This window comes from Ursus maritimus, unplaced genomic scaffold, assembly GCF_017311325.1.
Source record: "Ursus maritimus isolate PB19 unplaced genomic scaffold, ASM1731132v1 scaffold_16, whole genome shotgun sequence".
Taxonomy (NCBI): domain Eukaryota; kingdom Metazoa; phylum Chordata; class Mammalia; order Carnivora; family Ursidae; genus Ursus; species Ursus maritimus.
This window is the reverse complement of record NW_024424008.1, coordinates 8,655,834-8,677,537: the sequence shown is the minus strand read 5'-3', so window position 1 is coordinate 8,677,537 and position 21,704 is coordinate 8,655,834. Positions and strand designations below refer to the sequence as shown.

Below are 21,704 nucleotides of genomic sequence, written 5' to 3'. Positions count from 1 at the left end.
CTGTCTGGAATAATTTATGTGTAGGATAATCATTCATAATAATCGTTCATTCAGAAGTATTTATTGAGGGGGCGCCTGGGTAGCTCAGTCATTAAGTGTCTGCCTTCGGCTCAGGGCGTGATCCCGGCGTTCTGGAATCGAGCCCCGCATCAGGCTTCTCTGCTGGGAGCCTGCTTCTTCCTCTCCCACTCCCCCTGCTTGTCTCTCTCCCACTGGCTGTCTCTGTGTCAAATAAATAAATAAAATCTTAAAAAAAAAAAAAAGTATTTATTTAGTATCACTTATGTTTCAGAGGGTGCTACTGTAGGATAGAAGAGTGAACAAAAACAAGTCTTCAAGGAACTTTTATTTCAGAGAATGAACCAGGCAGTAAATAAGTTAAAAATATAATAATATAGTATGTTCAATAATGATACATGCTAAGAGTAAAAAATAAAGCAGGAAAAAGAAATTTGAAATGTCAAGTGTGAGTTTGAAATATTAGATGGGATAGCAATGGAAGACTTCATTGAGAAGATGACTGATGACTTTTCAGTACACATGCTAAGGAAGGAAGAGAGTGACCTGTGCAGATATCTAGGGGAGGAAAAGGCTCATGGCCCAGAAAATGCAAAACCCCTGAGTTCGGAATATACTTAGTTTATTTGAAGAACAGCATGGAGCCCTATATAACTGGTAAAGAGAATGACGGAAAGTGTAGGAGGTGATGACGTGCTTTTTAAAAAAAAAAAAAAAGAAGAAGAAGAAAATCATAAAAGCCACGTCAGGTGGGGCAAAGTAAAGACTGAATGAGATTGAAGAGTTCGAGCGGAAGAGTAACTTTTCATAGATCAATATTCGCTCTGTTGAAAATACGTGAGTAGAAGGAAGGAGGGTAATCCAGACTATAATCCAAGCAAGAAATGATGAGGACTTGGACCAGGATAGTGGCAGCTTGTGTGATATCAGATCATTGGTTAAATGCAGATACGTTTTGAAGATGGAACTGACAAGATACACTCATGCAGTGGATAGAATACATAGTGATGGACAGAATATGGAGTGTAGGAGAAGGAGGAGTCAAAATGACACGTAGGTTCTTAGCCTGAGTAACTGTCATTAACTGAGACAGGGAGAGACTACATAAAGAGATGGTTTGGGATGGAATATCATCATGCATTACTTCAGTTTTGGTCATTTTAAATTTAGAATTGGTAGGGGTGCCTGGGTGGCTCAGTTGGTTAGGTGTCCCACTCTTGATTTCAGTTCAGGTCATGATCTCAGAGTTGTGAGATGGAGCCCAGCTTTGGGCTCTGAGCTGGGTGTGGAGCCTGCTGAAGATTCTCTCCACCCCCCCCCATATAAATAAATAAATAAGTTTTGACTTGCTATTATATATTCTAATATCTGATGAGATGTCAGGTAGGCAGTTGGATATAGGAGTCTGGAATTCAGGGCAGCCTTCCAGGCTAGATATAAGTCTGGGAGTAATCAGCACATAGATGGTATTTAAAGCCATGAGACTGCATGGTCTCACCAAGGGAGTAATTGTTAATAGGGAAGAGGTCCAAGGAGTAATTTTTAGGGCATCTAACAATTATTTTAAAGAAATACTGTTGATATATTTAGGACTAAAGGTCCGCAAATTCTCAACTTATTCTTAAATATGTGTTTTTTAAAATGTATATATACGCATGTAAATACATAGAGAATGATAATAAAACAAGCAGATGTAGCAAAACATTAACAGTTGGATTGTTATATAAGAGAACGTCTATGCTGTTCTCTTTGCTTAGAATACTCGTTTTCTTCTTTCCTGACTTCTAGAGAGTGGAGAATTTCTAGAATAGTATCTTCTGATAGACAAGAAGAGAGTGAAATCTAGTACAAAGGTGTAAGTTTGGGGAGTAAGGACAGTTTCCTCCATAGTAGCAGGACTAGAGGTAGAATATGAGGGCACACATGTAGATCAGTGGATTGATGTAGTGAGAGCTTGTGGAAATTCTCTCGCATTGCTTTCTCTCGCATTGCTTTGGTTTTCTGTGTTGTAGGAAGCAGGGTTTGTCAGCTATTTTAGATCCATTTAATTAGAATATTTGCATATTTATTAAACACCTATGTGCCAGCTAGGCACTAGGAATACCAAGATAAGTGACATGATCTTGCACTTGAAGAGTGTATTACAATTTGAGACACACTACTGGTAATTATAGTGCATCATCAAATGCCCTATAAAACGTATCAAGAGACTTTAACATACATGTCTTTTTTTTTTTTTTTTTAAGATTTTTATTTATTTGACAGAGAGAGGGACAGCCAGCGAGAGAGGGAACACAAGCAGGGGGAGTGGGAGAGAAAGAAGCAGGCTCCCAGCGGAAGAGCCTGACGTGGGGCTTGATTCCAGAACTCCGGGATCACGCCCTGAGCCGAAGGCAGACGCTTAACGACTGAGCCACTCAGGCGCCCCTAACATACATGTCTTTTGACTCACTTGTTCCACTTACAGAAATCCACAAAATCCACCCTAAGGAAATGACCCACAGTGCACAAAATATTATGCACAAAGATGTTTATGGCAGCATTTTTCACAGCAGTATAAAATTTGAAAAATACTTAGAATTTTAGCAGTTTGGGAGTGGTTATGTGAATTATCGTAGCAAATTGACAAATTGGTCATAAAATTATTTTACATGAAGTTTTTAATCGTAAGGCTAAATTCTTATCTAATATGAAGAAAAAATAGTAGGCTATTAAGTTTAAAAAAAAATACAGGACGAGCCCAACCAAGTAAAAGCAAGTCATTAAAAAAAATGCCTTTTAAAAAAATTGTTTAGTTAGGTATAACGTATACACAGAAGTGCACAAATTTTAAGTGCAGCTTGATGAATCTTCAGACTAGTCTCACCTGTATAACTAGCACCCTCTCAAGAAAAGTTCTTTTCAGAATCTTTTGTTTATAGTCTTACAATGTCATCTTGCAGAAAGAAGAATGTATCTTTTAAACTTTTTTTTACAGGCAAGTATCAATTGAGGAAGGAGAAAGGAAAGCCAAAGAGCTGAATGTTATGTTTATTGAAACAAGTGCAAAAGCAGGATACAATGTAAAACAGGTAAGTGATCTTGGAGTATGGGTTGAGGTTATCAAATTGAAAAACAGTATTATGAAATAATTGTGTGAGTATTCTCTGCTGTAAGATTTTCTTCTAGCTAGGGTAACAGCAGGCCTCATGAACTAGCAACATATTACACAGTGAAAAAATACAAATGTGGGATAGTTTTTGGTAAAGGAGAAAAGGCTTGACAAACTTCAGATTGTGCATAGGACAGCTATTTCATTAAGACTGCAAGATTGTAAACTTACCTTGCCCTCGCTGCATCCCTACTGCATTGTTTTAAGGTAAAGTTTTGTGTGTGTGTTTTTTGTTTTTTTTTTTTAGAGTTTAAGACAAAAGCAAGCATTTGCTGTCGGGAATGGTATTTTGCTTATAGTTGTGAAAGTATATTCTGGTTACTTTAATAACCTGTTGTTTTAACAGTGTTTATAACAGTGTTTTGGGGGAGCAGGAAAATATGGGGACACCTCACATTATCAAACTGTTTTCTAAAAGATAGAGTAGTGGTCCCAGATTTATAGGATTTTCAAACCAGTAAATTATGTTTTTCATTTCTAGGTGATCAATAGAATGTTAAAATAAAATCGTTTAAACTGAATAAGTTGAGCTTTATGAAAAATTCTTCACATTGTTTTCTCTTTTTTCCCCCATATCTCCTCGCCTTGAAATATATGTAATTTTGAACTGTCACTGATTCCCTCCCTGTAGTATACTGTTCATGGCTCTAAATCCTTGCTTATGCTGTTGTTCTCTTTGCTTAGAATACTCAGTTTCTTCTTTCCTGACTGATACCTACTCATGCTTTCAAGTTTCAGTTTAGGTATCAGTTCTTCAAAGAAATTTTTTTGACATTCTCTACCATACCATACCTTCAGGCTATTTTATTTAGCAATAAATGATACTTTCCTGTGTTTTCTCAGACCCCTTACCCTTGTGAAACCACTGTCCTGGAACTTAACCATGTTATGTTGGAAATATTTCTCCCATCAAAATTATGTATTCCCAGAACCTACCAATGTCTATGGAATTTAGAAAATGATAAGTATATGAACTCATAGGAGCCACAGACAGTTTAAAAACTTGAGTAATAGAAAGCATAGTTATTATTTATCACTGTTTTAGGACAAAGCAGTGGGTAGCTTCAGCTAGCTTTCATTTTACTGACATTTTGATAAGGATATGAATGAGCTCGTTGCTTATAAGTCAAAGTATGGCTTTCTCGGGGACATCTTTTGGTCTGGATTAATGTCTGGAGGGATTGCTATGGCCTCCTAAGCCTGACTCATAGGTTCAGAAGTCCCAGATCATCAGCATACAGTGGTCACTAGTGATAGCTAGTATCTTCATGATAGTTAATTGCTTCTAAGTTAACTCTCAGGATGTTGAGAAAATGAGATTTGTCCTTCACTTGCTGTTTTATAAACACATGCAATTTTTTAAAGTATAATTTCCATACTACAAAATTCACTTGTTTTTAAATGTATAACTCAGTTTTTTAGTGGATTTAAAGCATTGTGTAACCATTACCACAATCTGATTTTAGAACTTTTTCAGCACAGGGCACATAATTTTTTCTAAAAGCCTGACCTATACAGACAGATACAGCTTGCCAGTGATAATGAAGAGAGAATTCTTTTACAAAATAGTCTTACCCTGAAATCAAAACCTATTTGCTATTTTATTATTTTTCTTTATTTAGATGGTATGTCTGAACATGTGATTTTGCTGAAGTTCCTGATTCTATTGGGACTTGATTTTATTATTAAATATAAATATGATCATAATTTACTGTTTTCAAATTTTGGAAGAGAGCTGCCTTTTAATTTTTTTGTAGCTTCTTTCTTAACTCACAAAAACCATTACTTTGTATTTTATGGGGAGTACCATAGTATATTAGAATTTTATTTCAATACTTCTAGACCTTTGCTTTGTCATCTTATATAATTCAGTTAAGACAAAAATCCTGAGGGCGCCTGGGTGGTTCAGTCAGTTAAGCATCTGCCTTCACCTCAGGTCATGATCCCAGGGTCCTGGGTCCCACATTGGGCTCCTTTCTCAGCTGGGAGTCTACTTCTCCCCCTTCTCATGCTTGCTCTCTCAAATAAAATCTTAAAAAAAAAAAAGACAAAAATCCTGGAAACACTCCCTCTTCCCCCTACCAATTGAGAGAGAGAAACCAAAAAAAAGAATTTAAATCTTACATTAATAAGCACATTCAAATAATAGGTTAAAATCTTCCCTTTGTCAGTGATTAATCATGGAATATATTTCTATTGTGTGGGAAAATTACTGTACTGATTTTAAATATTAGCTAAGAGACAAAACCATTCTCTTTGCTATCACTTGATATATTAGGTATATGGAAAAATTCAGATTTTCCTAAATGAAATCTAAATCAGATCTACCAAATAACCACTGTCCAATTCCTGACTCTGGACAATTCACCTTAAGGTGTGTGGTTTGAGTTCAGTGCTTATTTTGCAAATCTAATGTTTATCATGCCATTGGAAACTTTGGCAGTAGGGGGGAAAATTGTTAACAAAAGTTTTCCCTAAAACAGATGCTTCTGAAATTTACACAACTTACTTACTGTTGAGATTAGGAATGTATTTTCCTCCATCCTATCTTTGGTAGAGAATAGAGTACCTAATGCCCAAACAAAGGTAAGAAAGGACAAAGAATTGCTTAATGATTTTAAACTTTAATGTGCATAATAGTTACCTAGAAACTTATATAAAATAATAGGTTCCTGGGGCACTACTTCTGGATACTGGTACAGTAAGTCTAGGGTAGTGCCCTAAAAATTACATTCTTAGCAAGAATCTCAGGGGATTTCTCATGCAAACTATACTTCGTATAAAGACTACTAAGCCATGGAGATGATTGAGGAAGTATGTCAAATCTATTTAGTTTGATAATTGTTCGGACAAATATTAATTCTCTAATCCCTGCTAGATACAAAAGACGGACTTCCTACATTTAAGAGGCTCAGTCTTATGTAGAAGCCAAATTTGTACATGAGGAATTAAATATTATGTATTCCGGTGCCAAAATGTGTCTTCATGGGGGTGCCTGGGTGGTTCAGTCGGTTAGGTATCTGCCTTTGGCTCAGGTCATGATCCTGGGGTTTTGGGATTGAGCCCCAGGTTGGGCTCCCTGCTCAGCAGGGAGTCTGCTTCTTCCTTTCCCTCTGCTGTTCCCCCTGCTTGTGCTCTCTCTCTCTCTGTGTCAAATAAATAAATAAAATTAAAAAAAAAAAAAGATACCTACTCTTATTGGTTCTGCTATATTAAGGCCTTGTCTATTGCCTTGACTTCTACCATAGCTTATTAACTGATAATCTGCCTTAAATCTTGCCTCACTTTAGATTACCCTCCATCCTGCTATCAGTGATTGTTTTAAAATGCAGATTTAATTACTTACGAATTTTATCCTGAATTTTAAACAAAGTTCTTAGTATGCTATGCCCTGCTGCTCAAAATCTTGATCTTTGGCCACTATATACCTGTACTACACAGCTTAAAGTCCCCCAGGTTTACTGTGTTCCCATATTTCCATTGTATGTTACTGTCTGTCTTCCAAAATAATGTTCCTGTAATTTGTAATTAAAAACTTGGTTCGGACATAATCAAATGTAGATCAAGTGCCTTTCCTAATTATTGAAGTAACACCCCTTCTTTTAATACAGAAGTTTTTTGTCACTTCTGCCTCCTACCATACTGAACTCCGTTTATTGAATGGAAGAATAATATGCTATGTTTTTTGAGCAGATACTTAGAGCTGCCATGTTATGCCCTAAGAAAAAAACCTATTTAATGAGGTTGACTCTGTCTTAAGAATTTTCTAAGACAGACTGAACAAGCTTAGAGAATCTAGGTTACATGAGGAATTATACTTCAGTATTTTCACTGCAATTTAGACGTAAATATTCCTACCTCTTGAGTTTCTTTGAATTCAGCTAAACATACATTGAATTTTTTTTCTCCATTAACTATTTTGTTGAGGTAAACATTTATGTACAGTGAAATGTACACATCTTAGATTTACATTTAGATGAATTTTGATAAATGTTAATTCAGATGTATTGACTTACATCAGTGAAGATATAGAAATATGTTATTTAATTTCCAAATAGTTGGGGCATTTCTAGATCTCTTACTGTTACAGCTTCCGATTTAATTCTGTTGTGGTCGGAGACAATACTAGGTAACATTTTAGTCATTCATAATTTATTGAGATTTGTGTTATGGCCTAGCATATGGGCTGTCTTGGTGAATGTTCCACTGGAAAACAATGTTTTTATATAGTTGTCAGGTATAATGTTTTATAAATATCAGTTATATGAAGATCGTTGATAGCATTGTTCATAAGTAGTCTTACTAATTTTTTTTGTCTGTAGTTCTATCAGTTACTGAGAAGGGAGGTATTAAAATCTACAACATTTGTATTTGCCTATTTTGCCGTTTAGTTCTGTCAGCTTTTACATCATGTGTTTGGAAATTCTGTTACTGAGTACATATGTATTTAGGATTGTTATCGTCTTCCTAACGCATTGGTTGTTTTGTTGTTGTTGTTGTTGTTGTTGTTTAGTGTTAAGTTCCTCTTTATCTTTAATAATATTCCTTGTCTCCAAGTCTTTATCTGATCCTAATATAGCCACACCAATTCTCTTATTGCTTATTGTTTGCTTGGTGTATCTTTTTCCTTGTAAAGTAGGTCACTGTTAGATGGCATATAGTTGTATCTCACTGTTTTTTAAAATCCAGTCTGAAAATCTCTGCTTTTTAATTGGAGTATTTGGTTTATTTAGATTAAAGTAATTTTTAGTGTAGTTGGGTTCATGTCTATTATTTGTTCTTTGTTATCTGCTTGTCTGTCATTTTTAGTTTAATCAGATATTTTTGTATTGTATTTTAACTCTTTTAGCTAAACCTTTCATACCTTTTTTAGTGATTGCTCGAGGGATTAAACTAGAGTTAATATACCATTTCATCTTTTGCACCTGTGTACTTTTGCTTTGTGTTATTGTTGTCACGTATTTTACATTTACATATATTATAAACCCTATAATAGATGTTTTAATTTTTGCTTTAAACAGTAATTAAGAGAAGAAAAAGGACAGTTTTTCTGTTTACGCATACATACATTTACCATTTCCAGTGCTCTTCATTTCTTCTACAGATACAAGTTTCATCTGGTATTATTTCCCTTTAGCCTAAATAACTTTATTGTTTCTTATTGACGTCTCCTAGTGATGAATTCGCCCAGCTTTCACGTAGTCCAAAAGACCTTTTGAAGAATGTTTTTGTTAGTTATTGAATTTGGGGCTGACAGATACTTCTCTTCCACTGCTGTAAAGATGCCATTTCATTGTCTTCTGGCTTCCATTGTTTCTAATGAGAAGTGAGCTCTAATTTGTAAGTTCTCTGTATGTAAGGTGCTATATTAAAGTATTTTTTTCTCCCTCATTTTCTTCTTTCCTCTTCTGGAATTCCAATGGCACATCTGTCAAATAGCTTGATATTGTCCCACTGGTGCCGCAAGCGTTGCCCATTGATTTTTTTTATCCGTTTTTTACTCTTTTTAAGATTGGATAATATTATTGATGTGTCTTCAGGTTCACCAGTCCTTTTCTCCCATATCCAAAGTGCTTATTAAGTCCATCCAGTGAATTTATCATTTCAGATATTGTACTCAGTCCTAGATTTTTTTCTTTATATCTTTAAGTTTCCATTTCTCTGTTGGAGTACCCCATCTGATCATTGTGGCATTGTTACTTTCAAGACCTTGAACATATTTATAATAGTTACCTTGAAATTGTTGTCTACTAATCCAACATCTGAGTCATCTCTGAGTCTGTTTCTATTGGCTATTTTTCTCTTGCCTCCAGGTTAAATTTTTCTGTTTCTTCATGTGTCTAGTCATTTTTGGTTGTATGCTCAGCATTGTGTATAATACAATAGAGACTCTGGTCTCTGTTATTTTTCTGTGCAAAATGCTGAGTTTTATTGTGGCAGGTTGTTATATTGCTGGCTGATCACCTTGAACTTGTGGAGTCTTGATATTATGTTTTGTTTGGGTGGATCAGGGTAGGAAGCCTGAGGTACTTATCAAGCTTTTCTGTCTTGTTGGGATTCAAACTCTAAAGTGCTCTAAAGTGTATCGCTGGAGCAGGAAGTAACTAAAATCTCTGCTCATTTCTTCCATCCTTCTAGCTGTTGCTTTCAGATGGGCATCTTGCAGTCTCTCCTACATATGTACCATTGAAGAATCAACTGAGATTTGCAGGAAATTTATGTGTAGAATTTAGGGTTCCTCTTGGCTTCCTCCTTAGTTATTTCCTTCCTCAGTCCAGCCACACTAGCAGTCCACTGACACAGCAAAACTTTAAAACTCTAGTTTTCTGCATGAGTTGTGGCCACCTCATATTGCACAGTCTAGGAATGGCTCTTGGGAAAACCTGTATAAACATGGATCTTACCTAGTGAGTATGGGTTCCCTTCTTCCCAAGGTTGAATTCTCCCTAATGGGTATCTGCTTTGTGTTGCCCTTTAGAGCCTTCAGATAATTGTTTGTCCAGAGTTAATAATTGCCATCTGCAAGAGTGTTAGTCCCATATAAGTTAGTCTGCTGTTACCCAAACTGGAGATGATACTAAACTTATGGGGGGTAGGGGCACCTGGATGGCTCAGTCGGTTAAGGTTACTAACTCTTGATTTCAGCTTGGGTCATGATCTCCGGGTCGTGGGATTGAGCCCTGTATCTGGCTCTTTGCTCAGTGAGGAGTCTGCTGGAGATTCTTTCTCTCCCTCTGCCCCTCCCCTTTGTGTGCACGTGCACTCACTTTCTCTCTCAAATACATAAATCTTAAAAAATTAAACTTATGAGGGGTAAAATAATACCTGATAAATGTAATAACTGAGACTTACATACTTAGCATGTACATACTTAGGTTTTTCTAACATGGAAGGCCAGTCAGTTTATTCCTGAATTCTGTATGTTATTTAGCATCAAAATAAGTGGATTTTTGACTTAAATTATATATTCTGTAAGTAACACATATTAACAGAAATTACTATGAAGAAATAATCTCAGACCCCTTCTGGGATATTTGTTGTAGGTCAGTCACAATTCAGAAATGGTGCTGGTATTCAGAAATTTACCAAGTAAATTTCATAGTCCAGTCACCGTCTTGGAAAACACTGGGAATCACAGTCTTACATGCTTGTTAAATAAGCATTGCGTGTGTTTGCTCAGCTGTATATGTTTGCAGAGTACAGTTACTTTTGGTGATTGTGCATTGTACTCATTTCATTTGAGAAAATCATGTGCTTTCACTGGAAGTTACATGGTAGTCTTTTTGTATAGATGTGTTTATCAGTATTAAAGGTACCATCTAGTTGTATTTTCTACATACAGAGATATTTTCTAGCTTTCTGCTAACCTGCTAATTGGATTCCTCCCTACTCCCTTATATACTGGGTTATAATACACATAATAAAAGCTGAAAATGGACTTTCTCTACTGCTCTGTTTACTTTTTAAACAGTTCTAGGAAAGATTTCATTAGTGATGCATCATTAATGTCTGACTATGTTTCAAGTGATTGGGCCTAAAAATTTCGGCTTAAAATAAATTTATTCCTGACCAGTACTGCTACTTTTTCTTATTTAAAAATGTTCTGTGCTTAACCCCTCTGCACTTTAATCTTGTATAAACACTCAACTCTAAAACTCTGTTTATGTCTTAAAGAATATTGTTACAGTTTTGTTTTTTAATAAAAATACTATCGGGCCTAGAACTACAATGAATAATAATACCAAGCATGATAATTTATATTACAAAAGATATTTAAGTAATATTTTTCATTCCATTCAGTATTTCATAGAAAAGTAGCCTATGCAGGCATCTTGGTGGCTTGGTTGGTTAAGCATCCAACCTTTGATTTCAGTTCAGGTCATGATCTTAGTGTCATGAGATCAGTCCCCATGTTGGGCTCTGCACTCAGCAGGGAATCTGAGGATTCTCTCCTCCTCTCTCTGCCCCTCCCCCTATTCTCTCTCTCTAAAATAAATAAATATTTTTTAAAAAAGCATGTGGTAAATATTTTAACCCTTATTTTTCTGTTTTTTAAAATGCAATAATATTGCTTTCTTTTGTGAAAGTGGTATGGTGTTTAAATTGCTGGAGGAAATGGTAATGAGAAGGTAATTATTTAAGGCTTCACCTGACTTTTCATCTGAGAGTTAATACATTCTTCTAGTAAAGTATTAAGTGTGTGGGGTGTCACCTTTCTTACTATATTCTTTAATTTTATAGTACTGGCAAATGGGAAAAGAAGAGAAACACTTCTTGATCTTTAACTTCTAAAATCATCAGTGCTTGTCAGAAAAAAAAGATTTGTTTGAAAGAAAACTAGTGGTAGCTGATGTACATCAGTGCTAACAGATCAGTGAAAACTTACATATATACAGTGGGGTTATGCACATGTGCATGTGTGTGTGTCAATTATGTTATACCTGTTGAGAAGCATATGTACTTAAAGCATTGGTGGGGGGGCGCCTGGGTGGCACAGCGGTTGGGCGTCTGCCTTCGACTCAGGGCGTGATCCCGGCGTTGTGGGATCGAGCCCCACATCGGGCTCCTCCGCTGTGAGCCTGCTTCTTCCTCTCCCACTCCCCCTGCTCGTGTTCCCTCTCTCGCTGGCTGTCTTTATCTCTGTCGAATAAATAAATAAAATCTTAAAAAAAAAAAAAAAAAACATTGGTGGGGATAGTGACTTTTCTACATCATTATGTCCCATTCTGCCATAGTTCTAGACTTATAACAGGTCTTCATCTTATGCTTTTATCATGTACCTTAATTCACAAGTATCAATTACCTGCAATCTGTAAGACCATTGTAGTTTCTTTGGAGAATTTAAAGTTATGTAAAATGTGATCTTGATTTCTAAAAAGCTATTGATAGAATTGAGAAGAGTCACATTCTCATGAAAATTATGTAGTAAAGGGTTAGGTAATACGTGATAAATGCCTAGCCAATACTACAGAGACAGTAAGATCCACAGAAATTATTGAGATGTAAAATCAGGGCTGTCACAAGGAGGCATATTTGTTGAAGAAATGAATAAGATTACATATAGATAGGATGATCAAGGGAGGCCCCATCTCAGTCATCTGTGATTCCTAATAAAGCAGAAGCCTCTGTTAGCGTATCATTGGCATTTAAGAAACGGGTTTTCCTCTAATGATTATTTAAAACAACTTAATCCCCTAGGCACATATTACATATTATTTCTGTAAGGATAAAACTTTGCTTTTTGTAAAGATTTTCCTTGGCTCATTTTAGGGTGTCCTGGGTTGAGTTTAGGTTAGTGGCATTGATTCCTTTAATCTAATTGCAATATTTTGAGGGAACACCAAGTTTTTCAAATACAGTGGTTAAAGCTATAGATAAAATTTTTTAAGTCCTAGAAAATAGATTTTTTATGTCTGTAATATGTGTGTGTAATAGTATTTCACGAAGCAGATTCCTCTTACCCAGGGTTGTTAGCTGTTTCCTCACAGAGGCGTTTCCACAATGCTTTTCCATATACAAAAAACTTCCATTTATACTAAGCAGTGTAAGGTAGTAGAAAAAAAATGTGAACTTTGACATCTCAGTTCTGCTATTTATTTGGTGTATGGTAAACGCTCTTTTTAATCTTAGATTTTTATTAAATGAGGATATTAATATCTTCCTCACAAGTTACTGTGAGGATTAAAATGAGAAAACGTGAAGATTCTGACAAAGTAAGCACTCAGTATTAGCTTTTTTGATTACTTCACACTCCTTACAAATTAGTGTTACAGCATAGGTCTTTAACCATGACTGCACATTAGAATCATCCAGAGATCTTTTAATGAAACACTGAGGGCCCCGCCTCACCCCAAATTAATTAAATCTGTCTTTGTGGGTGGGACCCAAGCATCTGGTTTTGCTTGCTTTTAGTTTCCCAGGTAATTCTGATGCATTAGGTATTGAGAACCATTGGTATAGAATGAAGGACTTTACACATAACCTTTCAAGGAAACTTAAATATTTCTGATGACTTTCGAAGGTAGAAATAAGTTGAACTTCACAACTGTAGCCCCCTTTTTATTAGAATGTAAGGGTTAGGGAAATTAATATCCTTGAGGTTACAAAGCTATAATAATGGGGTAGTTAGTACTACAGTTTCTTGATTCGAATTTTATTCTATTTCTAGAAACCCATTAGATACTGTGTTATATTATGGGAATAGGTAGACAGGTAAGAATATAACAGTACCATCTCTGAAAGACCTCTTTAATTATGTACATTTTTTAATGCATCAAAACTTGTAAACGATTTTACTCCATTTTCACAGAAAGTAAACCTTCCCAGTGCCTCTGCCACAAAATTTGTATATATATATATATTTTTTAAGCTAGCCTGTAATAAACTTTGATATCCTTAAGAGTGGGAAAGATTGTGCATTTTGAACATTTAAACAGTTTAATAAATATTTCATGTCAGAAGCAAACTATGAGATCTTGGGAAGGTTTCTAGATATTCTAAGTAAGAACATTTCGGCTCTGCCCTAATACTTTCAGGTCTTTCCCAACCCTCACACCTTTCCCACCAGTTTTAAATAGCTTCTTAAAGCAGAATGTTAACACCTGTTGGCATTTTGTTATAGTCTTAGAATTCCCTCCAAAATTTTATAACATTTGGAAAAATTTTCTGTTCCCCTAGCCCACAGGACCATGAGTTATTATGACCGGTCTGTAGTAGAAATAGAGCTACTGTTTATTACAGACTTTCTGTATCAGTTCTAAGCAGTTTAGCTAATAATCTCCCTTGATTTTCACAATAATCTAGTTAGTTACGTAAACTACTATTTTAAGCCCATTTTACAGATGAGAAAACTGAGAAACAGAAAGATGACCTAAGTAGCCTGCCAAGAATATAAACTTTGCACTTCACCTTTTATTTTTTAGCTTTTTGCCACTCTGCCCTATCTTTAAAGCACTTTCAATATGTGATTTTTAGATCTTTGTAGCCATAGTAAAACAGCCAGAATCACTGATAAAAGTCCTAATGCAACCTGTTGTTTTTAATGTTTTCCTTTGCCCAGAGGACAAAGTTTGTATCCTTTCCATGTCTTTTCTTTGTCTGGCCTTAAGTATATAGAGCTTCTTTCTAATCCTTTTACATATTTTGTGCTCTAGCCAGTCTGGACTACCTAAACATTCTTGAATATACCTTGTGCTTTTCTCCGAACCTAGTTTGAGCATTTGATTGTCTAGCAGCTGACAAGTGTGGCACTGTATCCCAAATGGGATATAAATGGGCACTGTGCATCCCAGAAATTCATTCTATAATAGTGATATTCAGTCTTGGTCTCAGTAATTTTAACACTTAGCCATCTAGCCTTAATGTATAGTCTGCACATTTCTGATTTCAGTAGTTTCAAGGACAAGGGAAAAGAATATTGAGGCTAATGACTAACTTTGATATATCTCTAAAATGCTACTAAACCTTATAGAACCAAGACAGTTACACTTTTTCTCAAGTCTTCCCTAATCCTACCCCACCAGGCTATTGCCTACAGATAAAACGTTCATTTTCTATATTCCTTTCCCTAAACAGATTATGTAGTAGAGTTCTAATCTTTCATCTCGTCTTCTGTTGTTTCTGTTCCTTCTCATTTTAACTCAGCGACATTTGTGAAGCACTTAAGTTCTAAGAGCTTTTGCATAATAGTATGTTTTTCAGCCAAGTGAAATACTTAAACTGCCTTTAAATCCCAACTGAAGTGTCACCACCTAAAGAATTTTTCCCAGTGTCCTGAGAAGGCCCTTCTGTTCTCATATCATTTTGTATTTCCTTGGTTTATGGCACTTACCACATAAGATAATGGATTGTTTGTATCTTTCTCTCTTACCAGACTGTGAGCTCCTTGAATTAAAAAGCTACATCTTGTTCATTTCTCTGTCCCTAGAGAACCTGAGACAATGACTCAAACAAGCAGGTATTTAGTACAAGGGAGTTACATCACACATGCATTTAACTTTTAGGAATTTTATACTGCATGCCAAAAAGAGAAATGATTGAGATAATCAGCCAGTTTCACCTGCCATTCTACCCAGTGAGTATATGCCCTAGTATTAGGCACATAATAGGAGGTATGAGTCTGTTGTTCCTTCAGTTTCTGTTCCCACATGCCTCTCAGAGTGACCATCTCGTCATTCTTGAGTGTGATTCTCCTTTTGAGGATAATTTTTCATAAATCATACCTCAGACACAAGTCAGCCACTTCCACTGGTACTTTTTCTAGTGTTGGAGGAAAAGCCATCTGCATTGGATTTGAGAGGTAGTGTGTTGGTTTCTAATATAGTGCTTTTGTAAGAAATTATCCAGGGTAATTTTGAATAGAATGACTTTCACTGTACACTCACTGCCTTTAGATACTAACCGTTTATAAAAGATAGGAATGCCACTTTACAGTTTTCCTAATTGAGCAGTCTTCTATCCTTACTCTGCGTTGTTACAGTATGTTTTTATGACTCAAGTGACATTTTTGCTGCTTACTACTTAGCTGTGTGTTCATGCCTGATCTCACCAGTTGGAAAGTAAGGATCATATCTTTATACCTCTTTGTATATGGCATACAGCATATAGTATTTATAAAATAAGTAGACATTTTAATATGCTTTCATTATGCTAAGGTGTAAGTGAGAAATAACCCAGAAGCTGTATCTTTTAACTTACCTTCCAGTGGTCATCCACTTGCACTTGATACCATTTGCTAAATTTTCCCTTCCAGTTATCACATTTCTTTTTTCCACAGCTCTTTTGCCTGGAATGGAAAGCACACAGGACAGAAGCAGAGAAGACAGTATCCTTTTTGTTTCATCAGAAAATTTTATTGTTAACTAGTCTTTCGAGCTGTACTTGGTTGGCTAAGGAATATTATGCTGTTGCCTTTTACAGCCAGGAATTGATGGCTTAGGAGCGTGGAAGCTCCAGGGTTTTTATGGCAAAGAGATCTGGTGGTTCAAGTGTACCCCTTTGCAGCCTGCGGCTCCCTACAGTTAATCAGTGAGAGGGTTTGTGTTTGTTTCCTTGCTTGATTTTTAATGAACAGGAAACTTAGAATCCCAGCCTTCTGCCTTTTAATTTTGAGTCCTTTTGGCTCTGGGCTTTTCCCCTACAATGTATATCATATTTTCCTCCCTTTGTTTTTCTAACATTCAAGCTTTCTGCTTGGCACAGGCAGGAAATAACTCAGTCTGGAGTTTTATTGTGGCCCCTGCTTTCAGAAACAGGACGTAATAAAGCACACCTAATAATAGTTATTTTAAAGAATTTTAAGTTTAATATTTTAATTGTTTTATATTTACCTTTAGTGCTTTTCCATATGCATTTTTATTACGCCATAGAATTCGTAGCACTTTGTATTCAGCTTTTCCCACTGCTAAATGTTTTATGTTTTCTGAGCCTTTATTACTTTTAATAGGATAATATGTTCTATAGAGTTGAAGTCCCATCGTTCATTAAATTCTCTTCCTTTGCTAGAACTCTTTGTGGGCTATTTTCAGATTTTATTATAGATAATCCCATAAGGAGCATCGTCTTTCACATGGTTTCTTGCTCCTGTAATTTCCTTAGAACAGAGTCCCATGAATAGGGCTTAACCTTATTCTGACCCTTGTTGCATATAGTAGATATAGGTGAGTTTATTTCGTTTGAGCACCTTGTACAATGAAATAGCTGTGTAGGAAATAATGACTGTATCCACTCTGAAGCCAATAGGAATGGAAGGGGCTTGCAAGAGATGTCAGTGTTAGCAGAATTGGAATTTCACTTTCCCATTTATAGCTCCTTAACTTTTGTTTCAGTGATTGATATAAAACTGGAAAAGCCTCAGGAGCAACCAGTCAGTGAAGGAGGCTGCTCCTGCTAATCCCCCCTGGCATCTTTAACTTTTCTCCAGAAGCTCACTGCTTTGGCCCCCTTACACTTTCATTGACTGCAGTGTGAATATTGGCTTGAACCTTTTCCCTTCAGTAATAACGTATTGCAATTCATCATTGCTGCCTGTCTCGTGGAGATGATCTATTAGCTTCACAAGCACAAAAAAGTCAGTGTCTTCATTATTTATATTTTACAAAAAGCCAAATGATTCCAACATATTCCAGTGATAACTTTAAAAATTAGATACATTTTCTCAACTTTTTTTTCCTTTTCGATGTTAGGATAATGTACTTGAAAATGATGGAAATTTCAGCAGTATGTGGTTTGGTTAAGGAGCAGTTGTTCATAGCAGCACTTGCCTACCTACTTGATCTCTCTCTGCTTTTCTCATCTGTCCCTTACTGCATTCCCTGTTCTTACTCTCTCTCCCTCAAAACAAGTGAGGTATGACAGAGCAGCAGTCAGACCAAGCCCATTGGATCCTTCAAATTTAGCGATACCACTTGCTCAAGCCTTGGGCCAAGATGTCCAGACAATTATTATTGAGCAGTGGGTATAAATTACTTTGACTTTATTTGGGGCAAAAACTCAACTATCATGGTAGGCAGCGCTTGAATAAGACAAGGGTTCTGTTGCATCTTCAAAATGAGTCCTAATGAACACACTGAGTACTTAACAAGTTAAGTGAACATAAAATGTGTTTCAGACCAAAACAGTTGACCCTTTCACATGTTAGTCTCTGGGAGAGAAGGATAACAGTGCTTCAGAGCATGTTTTTAATACTGAATTCTTCCAGTGAATTATTTCTCCCAGGATTTTAAAATTGTCAAGATAAAGTTACTCTCTTTCTTTAAAAAAGAAGAAGCAGAAGAAGAAGAAAAAAAAAACTTTTGTAAGCAATAGATTTCTCTTGGGTTTTCTTTCTTTTTTCAAAAAATTCTATGCAGGCAAGGCACTATAGAAGTCAGATTCCTTTTAGAAGAACCAGTGGAAGAAATTAAACTTGACGCCTTGATCAAAACTACAATAACCAGTAGAAACAATGATATCTAAAGTTTACCAACAAAAGAATCCTCAACAGAATAGCAAATACTTTGCTCAGGACATTTGAGGTCAAATTGAAAATAGAAACAGTTTTCTTATAAGCCCTTAGAGGCAGATCTGGAAAAGCATACATAGAAGAGGGAAAGGAGAGAATGGAAATAAAACTCAATATTATGCAGATTTATGCCTTATTTTTTAGCATTTTTTTTAATGTTGGGTCTTTCAGGCTGGTTTTGCTTTTTATTAGATCTGTATAGTTTGGTTAATTAACCAGTGATTTAGTTTTATATTTAAGCTACAATTAATCTTTTTTCTTTGGTGATATTTATTTCTTCGCTTTTCTTTTTTTAACTACTTTCAATTTTTAGATGTTTTGTCCAAATCTATTTAGAGCTTCATCACCATGGCAATATATATTTCCCTTAAAACACTGTAAACAAATATACTAGGAGTGCACCATTTTAATCTTTACTAGTTATTGTGAGATTGCTGTGTAAGTTAATAAACACATTTGTAAATACATTGTTTGCAGGAAGAAAATTTCTGAGTTACAGCTCAGGAAAAGCCTGCTGAATTTACGTTGTAAGCATTACTTAACACAGTATAAAGATGAAAAGACAACAAAAAATAATTCATACTTCTTCATCCCCTCATTGCAGCAAAACCCTTAACTGGGAGAACCTTATTCCCCTCTTTCCTCTTCCTTCTCCAATTCCCACTTATTGTCACTTTGTAATATTCAGAGAGCACTTGGATTATGGGTCTGAATAGAGAAATGCTTTCAGATAATCATTAGCCCACATACCAGTAACTTATACTCAAAGATGGGATGGAGTTGTAAAGTGCTTTTATATAATACAATATTATTGTTAAAGGCAAGGGTTGACTCTTTTGTTTTATTTTGACATGGCATGTCCTGAAATAAATATCAATTCAATATGGCAGATGGATCATATTCTTTATTTGGAAGAAGTTGTGATTTCTGACATGGGGGTGATTGTCTTCCTACACTGTAGTGTTTGACTCTTTTTATGTATCTTTAAAACAGTAACCAGTTATGCTGCTTTTTAATATTGGTCCTTTTATTTGGCTTGGGATTCTTCAACTGAAGCAGTGAAATGTGTTCATAGTCCAGATTTTTTTTTAATAAACAATTTTGCTGCCAAAAAATACATAAATAAAACACAAACAAAAACAATTATTGACTTGGTTTTCTATTCCTGCCAAGGTAGTAAATTAGCATGAGTTTCCTACTTCCTCCTTAGAACCATAAAGGGAACTTGAAATCCAGAAAAATAACAGAATAGCAATAATAAGAAACCCCCGGGGTTTCAACTTTTCAGAGTGAGGGAGAGTGGGTACAACTTGAAAGATAGGGCCACTGATGGAGGCAATAATATAATATAATAAGAAACGTGGTTTATGTTTTGCTTTTGCCTCCTCCTAACCCACCTTGGCCTAGGGACAGGGACAGCAAACTACTGCCCTCCCATGAAATCCAGCCTGCTACATGTTTTTAAATTAAATTTTATTTTAACTCACTACAAAGGTGGAGTTGAGTAGTTGTGACAGACCTTATTGCCCCAAAAGCTAAAAATATTAACTGTCTCGCCCTTTACAGAAAAAGGGCTAACTTTGCCTTGGCACAAATGATAGGTATTTCCCTTACAGAAAGGTAGGCCACAGGCCAGACTGCTGGTACAGGTGTCCACAGGGGTAATATCAGGGCAGTGTAAAATCCCTGATAAGTGAGGAGTTGGTGAAAATAGGGGGAGGAGTGACCTGCCTGCCCTTAGGCCTTTCACTCACTCTCTAACCCTTCCCTTTAAAAACGTCAGTTAGTGGTCTGTAATCTAGGTGGCTGCATCCTGCAAGAGCTGCTTCTTCCTAAACTAGTTTAAAGGTAAGGCTCTTAAAAAAATGTGTGGTTTAGTGGGATGTTACTCAGTGGGAGCAATTATATGTGGTCTTGTGGTTCTGCAACTCTGTCGCGGTTTGTCCCCTCCCCTCCTAAAACACTTGACATTCTGGTCTTTGACCCTTGCCCAGTATACCTTCCCAGACTTGTTAACATATACCCCCAGGAAAATTTGGACCTACAAGCCAGAATATTTGGCTGAAACTGCCTCAAAAGAAAAAGTGAATACCATCTGAAGCAGAAATATTTGAAAAGACCAGTAATTTAAAGATGGCATGATAAATATTAGAGAAAATATTAGCAATATGGAACAAGAATCATAAATATAACTGTTAAGTGTGAAAAATACAATAGTTGAAACACGTGAGATAGATGGTAGACTACATTCCACGGATCAGTAAGAACATTAAATTGAGGAGCTCTTTCCCTAGAAAGCAAAGAAATAGAAAAGATTAAGAGGATAACAGTATACATAACATCTGGTAGCAATCCAGAAAGATAAAACTTAAGAAGAACTCAAGTACTGAAAATGAAGATAGTATTTATGATAATCATCTGCATGTTTTGTGAACGCAGCTTCTAAAATTGTTCCTGATTCCTACCTCCTGGATTTCATGCCTTTGTGCAATCCTTTTCCCCTAAGTGTAGGCCGGACCTGATAACTTGCTTCGAAAGAACAGAATACAGCAAAAACAGTAAGATGTCACTTTGAAGATTGTGTTATGAAAAACACTTGTTTTCCGGTCTCTCTGACTCATTTGCCTCTGTGCAGCAATCTGCTGTGTCGTGAGCTGCCTGTGGAGAGGCCCACATAATAAGGAGCTGACAGCAGCCTCCGGCAAGCAGCCAGTGAGGAGCTGAGGTCCCCAGTAAAACAGACTGCAAGGAACTGAATGAAAAGCCACAGACAGAAAATACTTGTAAATTTTATGCTTGACAAAGGACCAGTATTCAGAATATATGAAGAACTCTCTTGACAGGAAAACAATCCAATGGAAAGGTAGAAAATTTGGCCAGACGCTTCACCAGAGAAGACAGACAAATGGCAAAAAAGACGTGAAAAACGTTTGACATCATTAATCACTGGAGAAATGCAAATTAAAACCACAGCAAAATACCACTACACACACATTTAGAAAGACTCACCATATCAAGTGTAGGTGAAGATGAAGAGCAACTGGAACTGTCATACACAGTATGAGATTCTGGAAAAACAGTTTGGCCGTTTCTTAGAAAGTACATACACTTACATAACCTAGCTATTCCCTGCCTAAGTATTTACCCATGAGAAATGAAAGCATGTGTCTATACGAAGACTTGCACACTCATACTCATATCTTGTATTAGCCAAGAACTGGAAACAACCCAAATGTCCATCAGATGGCGAATATATAAACAAACTGTGGATGCATACTATGTAATACAGTATGCAGTGCAGCAGAATACACTGTTGATACATGAACCTCAATATAACCTGAGTGAAAAAAGTTGGACAAAAAAGTACATATTTTATGTTTTTGTTTATGTAAAATTGTAAGAAATGTAAACTCTCCTGAACAACTCAATTTCAGCCCCTAGTAATCTCTGTTCTGCTTTCTGTATCTGAATTTGCCTATTTCAGGTACCACGTGAAAGTGGAATTATACAGTATTTGTCCTTTGTATGGGACTT

General features: G+C 36.1%; 1 protein-coding gene across 2 annotated transcripts in view; it reads left to right on the top strand.

The window, feature by feature from the left end:
• The window catches only part of RAB6A (RAB6A, member RAS oncogene family), a 76,054-nt gene extending 56,998 nt beyond the window's left edge, over window positions 1–19,056 (top strand). Inside the window, exons 6-8 of one of the 2 annotated variants that reach the window (XM_040630834.1) lie at window positions 2,996–3,093; window positions 15,921–15,992; window positions 16,996–19,056. In XM_040630834.1, the coding sequence (XP_040486768.1) occupies window positions 2,996–3,093; window positions 15,921–15,992; window positions 16,996–17,060 (235 nt within the window). In that variant the 3' untranslated portion in view covers window positions 17,061–19,056. Of the gene's footprint in view, window positions 1–2,995; window positions 3,165–15,920; window positions 15,993–16,995 lie in introns of those variants that run through there. The other variant, XM_008707322.2, reaches the window with a different exon arrangement.
• Window positions 19,057–21,704: the final 2,648 nt, after the last annotated feature.